Raw genomic sequence first — 4,804 nt, 5'->3', positions numbered from 1 at the left:
ACATGTAACCGCACTTGTGTTTTCACCCATTTTTGGTCGAACAGATTTTAGGAATTCTATGCTGTGCATTTCAGTGGAAGGTTTATATAAAATGCTGACAGTTTCTTGCATTCCACATGGGGGGGGGGGGGGGGGGGGTTATGGATCTTGGGATGTCTGGTGCAGGACCTTGGACAATAATGTATCTGTGCTAAATCTAAGTCCCAGCAACCAGAGGGGTGTAAGGGGGCAGCCTGTGGTGGATGGTACGACGGCTGGAGCGTCTCTGCGTCTGGTCACAGATTTACACGTCACACAGAACCAGGTTTAAGTGATATATTTAAGCACATTTACAGAGAATTGTAAAAACCAGTCCAGTGGCATCATCTTCACTGGTATCTGAAGCATGTGTTACATCAAGTATGTCCAGCACAGAATCCACATGGAGGGAGAAGTGTCACCAGGGTATGGATTTACCTGAAAGAGAAGAAACGGTCACCATCATACTGCCTTCATCTCCGGTGCAGGTCTATGGATACAAGTGATGGACATGGCAGTAGCAGGATTTCCTAGTCCAAGGTAAACTAAAGGGTTTGTTGGCTCCTTCACAAGTGAGGGCCATCAGTATCTGACAGCTGTCAGACCCTCAGCGGTTCTGCAGTGGGACCAACACTACGCGCAGAGGATGGGGCTGGTTACCTTTCACTTCACAGGGAGCAGCGCTGCAGTAACCAGCTCCATACACTACACAATCGACAAACCTGCGTAGTGCATGTAGGCCTGTAATGTGCAAGCACAGTCACTGCTGCTGGATTGCAGGGTGGTCATAACCCCTGGATACGAGCAGTGTACAATGTGATGGAAAAATGAGTCCACCCAGCAAAGGAAGATATATGCACAATCACAATACATTAGGAAGAGCCTTGTATTCACTTTCTCTACATAACAAATGCCATTTACTGAAGTGAGACAACCACTTTAAGGGCACCTACAGATGAGTGCGGGCTGCCTTGAAGAAACTCAACACAAATTTGCATGTGGACTTCTGAGAGTTTGGATTTGGTGCAGATTTGATGCGGTTATGCCGCTGATCTCAAACATGCATCAAAAAGGGTGAAATCTGCTCAAAAGAACTGCACAAAGAATTGGCATGCTGCAGATTTCAAAATCCACACAGGTCAATTTCCTCACGGAATGAAAAAGCAGCGTGTACGAGATCTGTCTAACCTCATCCGCTTTGCTGGTGGCAGGCACTAACAGTACAACCACACATGGCGGCTCCACCGTGGAAATCTGCACCAAATCATGCAGGTTTCACCCTTCGTACTGAAAATGGCAAAAACCGGCACAGATCTCACTGAGCATTCCTGTGCAGACACTCTCCACGGAAGGGGGGATAAGATTTGTGAAAAATCGTATTCACTTTGTTGGTAACGTACAACTACAGGTTTCGCCACACACAATCCTGTGTACAGTTCGGAGGCCATACCCTTAGAGCGGTTTCACTTTTTTGGGGGAAAAACTTTTTTTTTTGTGAAAGCCAGAAGTGGATTCAATAGAAATATTAAATATAAGGGAAGGACTTCTCCTTCCTGCTGGATCTACTTCTGACTTTGGCTCAAACGTAGGATGGACTCACACAGCTTTACTTACAAGCAGATAATCGTTACAATTAGAGGGGATGTCCGCTTCTGTAATATTGATGACCTACCCTCAGCATAGCCCATCAATATCAGATCAGTGGGGGTCTGACTCCCAGAACCTCCGCCGATCAGCTTTTGGAGAGAACGCAGAGCTTGTACGAGCACTGCCTTCTCCGATTACCTGCGCTACATCACAGCGGTGAGCAGTGTAATGACTGCTCCTCCATCCAACTCACTTCATGGGATACACCCCCCCCCCCCCCCTACTCACTTTAACGGGAAGAAGCCCTCCCATTGAAGTGAAGGGGGTGGCAGAGTTCTAATTAGAAGTGCTCACTGCTGAAATGTCAAGCAATTAGCGGGTTGACCTATCCTATGCCAACTGTTGGCTGCGCTGGTGACCTGCGCCAACCCACTGCTGTAGTGGTCACGTGTCCCGTCTCCCCCATCACCAGGATGTTCCTTCCAGTGCAGCAGGGAGAAGAGCCAGCTGGGGAGCAATGGGGACACAGTATGTATGATCACCACCTCTGGTCTGTTCTAGTCTTGGATAACCCCTTTATTTACCCAAATTAATATTGTACCATTAGAGTCTACACCTGATCATAAACAGGTCACCTTCCTTTCTACTGGTCACAGCTTTGGTGTTCAGATCCCGTGTATAGACAGTTACAGGGTTAAACTTTAGCTGTGATTTTAGAAAAATAATAATTACTGCCAGAACTTGCTCCAGACTCACCTGACAGTTGGTCTCATTTGCCTTTGGGGCTCACTCCCTGGAAGACTCCAGCGTCCCTCATCGCCTCAAACTCCTTCACTGCGTCATAGTTCTTGTAGAAGTCGGCATAGGACTTCTTCCTGGGTTCAGCCACTCCGAACTAAAGCATTGGGTTCAGAGAATTCACACGTCAAAGGCAAGGTAAGGAACAAGCAACTTCTGCTTAAAGGGGTTATCCCACCAAAAAGTCTACAGGATGGGTCATAACCATACACCACCCCCCCCCCCCCCCCCCACCATCCCAAAAACAAGGGGCGCCCTTACTCTAGTGGTACACCTGTTGGTCCACTGCTCCATTCACTTCTATGCGACTGATGGAGGCTGTATACAACCTGCAGTGGACGGGGGGGGGACCTGGGACCCCCGTTCTCAGGACTGTTGGGGGGGGTCTGATGTTTAGCACATATACCGTGGAGAGGTGATAAATAAGGTTTGCAGGATAACCCCTCCGATAGAAAGTGGACATTACCTTGTACAACGCAACGACGCTCAGTGAAAAGACGACGGCTCCGATAATGTGGACTCTCAGGCGCTTGGCCAGGAGGCCTCTCATCTGAGGCTTCTGCAGAAGAGCTTGTGACATGATGGCGATTTATAAACCTACAGACAAAGAAAATATAGAAAATGACCAAAAAATTTTAATCTGTTAAAGACAGAAGGACGACAACCCCAAGGCAGACATCTATACGGGGCGTCAAGGTGACTACTTGTAGTGTCCAGCGGCAGGGGGCACCTGTTACTCTCCTCAGCGATTCATGCCAGTCACCAAATATCACAAGCCGCCATCTTACTCATCAGAAAGAGGTTCTGCAGCAGCCGAGGCAGGTGACCGGTCCCACCACACTGACCTTCAATAACATTGTCAGCCAGACGCCTGCTGCCCGCACCCATGTGAGGTGCCAGCCTGTTATATGGCACCATAGTAATACCGCCCTGTACGCTGGTGCCGAGATCCGGTTCACAAGCCACGGCCGATCCCTCTTTCTGGGCTCCCAGAAGGTAATGCCCCATGTCCTGCCATTTCCCAGTCTGCTCAGGGTTACAAGTCGTTGACCTGCTGGCTGTCAGTGAACAAAACTACCCGTAGAGGTTGCCCGTCTGTCCTGACTACATCCTGCAGGAGCTCGTTACAGTGTGTCACCGCGGCTAAATGTAAACCGGTTCTATTCATTGACAGGAAACAGATCTTGAATAACCTAAGGGTGCATTCACACGTCAGTATTTTTACCTTTCCAGATAAACGTTCCTGTTTTTTGCGGATCCGAAAATCTGGATGACATGAGGATGCTTTTAGCATGTCTTCCGCATTTTTGACGGATCTATTGACTAGAATGGGATGACGGAACGCAAAATCGGACAAATAGTAGGACAGGGTATTTTTTTTTCCAGGATCCGAATAACGGAACCCACGGAACGGAACGGAATCACGGAATCGGAGAGCACCATGAGTGTTGTCCGAATATTTGCGGATTCCATTGAAAGTGAATGGATCCGCATAACATTCCGTTTTTAATCGGAACGGCTGCGGAACACCAAAACGGACGTGTGAATGGACCCATAACACACACACAGATCTGCCACTGGCTCATGTAAGCGCTGTGTCTGGAGGTCGGGCGCTGTTCACACCTGCAGTGCAGCAGGGAAGTCCATGTCTGCAGTCAAACCTTGGCCAACCCCATTATAGGTCACTCAGGCTGACAGTGTGAACACTGCCCTATCAGCAGTACAGACCTGCGACATTGAGCCAGGAGCCATCAGCACAGGGCGGCCTCTGCGACCTTGGCAGAGCTTACCGGCCGCGCTACAGAGCACCGGACACACGGGGAGACATGGAGCCTGGGCCCCGGAGACATGACCTCCCGCAGCCGCAAACCATCCCTAAGACCGGGAGCCGCGGGGAGCCTCCCCCCTCACACCCACTGCTCCCCGGCAGCAGCCTGCAACCACAGCGGGAGCCCCGGTGCACTCCGGCGGCCACTCACCTCCGCAGCGGGCGATGTGTCCTTCTAGAATGAGACAAGACCGGGCGGAAATAGGGACAGATAGCCCCGCCTCTTCCACTGCGACAGGGGCCGAGGAGGGACAAACCTGCTCCGAATGCGCGGTCTGACTACGTGCGCGACCTGAGGGCGCTCCATGGGTGTCGTGCGGTGCTCGTGGGCACATTGGGCAGACACCTAAACCTGGAAAACGACTTGTTTTCAGTATAGACCGACATACATAAATCCCCTAAATTTATATATCTAGATAACGTGCCATGATGGGAGTTGTAGTACATAATAATAATACATCTATGCACATTTCTGATCCATGGCATTGCATTAATTCTCATACTGGGTGGCCCAAAGTGGTTCTGGGTATAAAAACTGGCATCAAAGAGAGTCACTTTCTACTAATTTGAATA

At 49.8% G+C, this 4,804-nt stretch overlaps 1 protein-coding gene across 1 annotated transcript; it reads right to left on the bottom strand.

Annotated features, from left to right (window-relative positions):
- Positions 1-301: 301 nt before the first annotated feature.
- On the bottom strand, positions 302-4,504 carry LOC121001969 (cytochrome c oxidase subunit 6C-2). Its single transcript, XM_040433253.1, has 4 exons — positions 4,383-4,504; positions 2,870-3,000; positions 2,362-2,500; positions 302-456 (listed from the first exon to the last, which is right to left on the bottom strand). Exons 2-3 carry the CDS (start codon positions 2,981-2,983, stop codon positions 2,375-2,377), a joined length of 240 nt encoding a protein of 79 aa, XP_040289187.1. The 5' UTR covers positions 2,984-3,000; positions 4,383-4,504; the 3' UTR covers positions 302-456; positions 2,362-2,374.
- Between the last annotated feature and the right edge of the window lie 300 nt (positions 4,505-4,804).

This window comes from Bufo bufo, chromosome 5, assembly GCF_905171765.1.
Source record: "Bufo bufo chromosome 5, aBufBuf1.1, whole genome shotgun sequence".
NCBI classification, from domain to species: domain Eukaryota; kingdom Metazoa; phylum Chordata; class Amphibia; order Anura; family Bufonidae; genus Bufo; species Bufo bufo.
This window is presented reverse-complemented; position numbering and strand designations above follow the sequence as displayed.

Bases quoted from the DNA above. Each gene is read 5' to 3' on its own strand.
- LOC121001969 (XM_040433253.1), bottom strand. From the start codon at position 2,983: ATGTCACAAGCTCTTCTGCAGAAGCCTCAGATGAGAGGCCTCCTGGCC. The intron at 2,501-2,869 runs GTAATGTCCACT...CCAATGCTTTAG, and splicing joins GCGTCGTTGCGTTGTACAAG to TTCGGAGTGGCTGAACCCAG.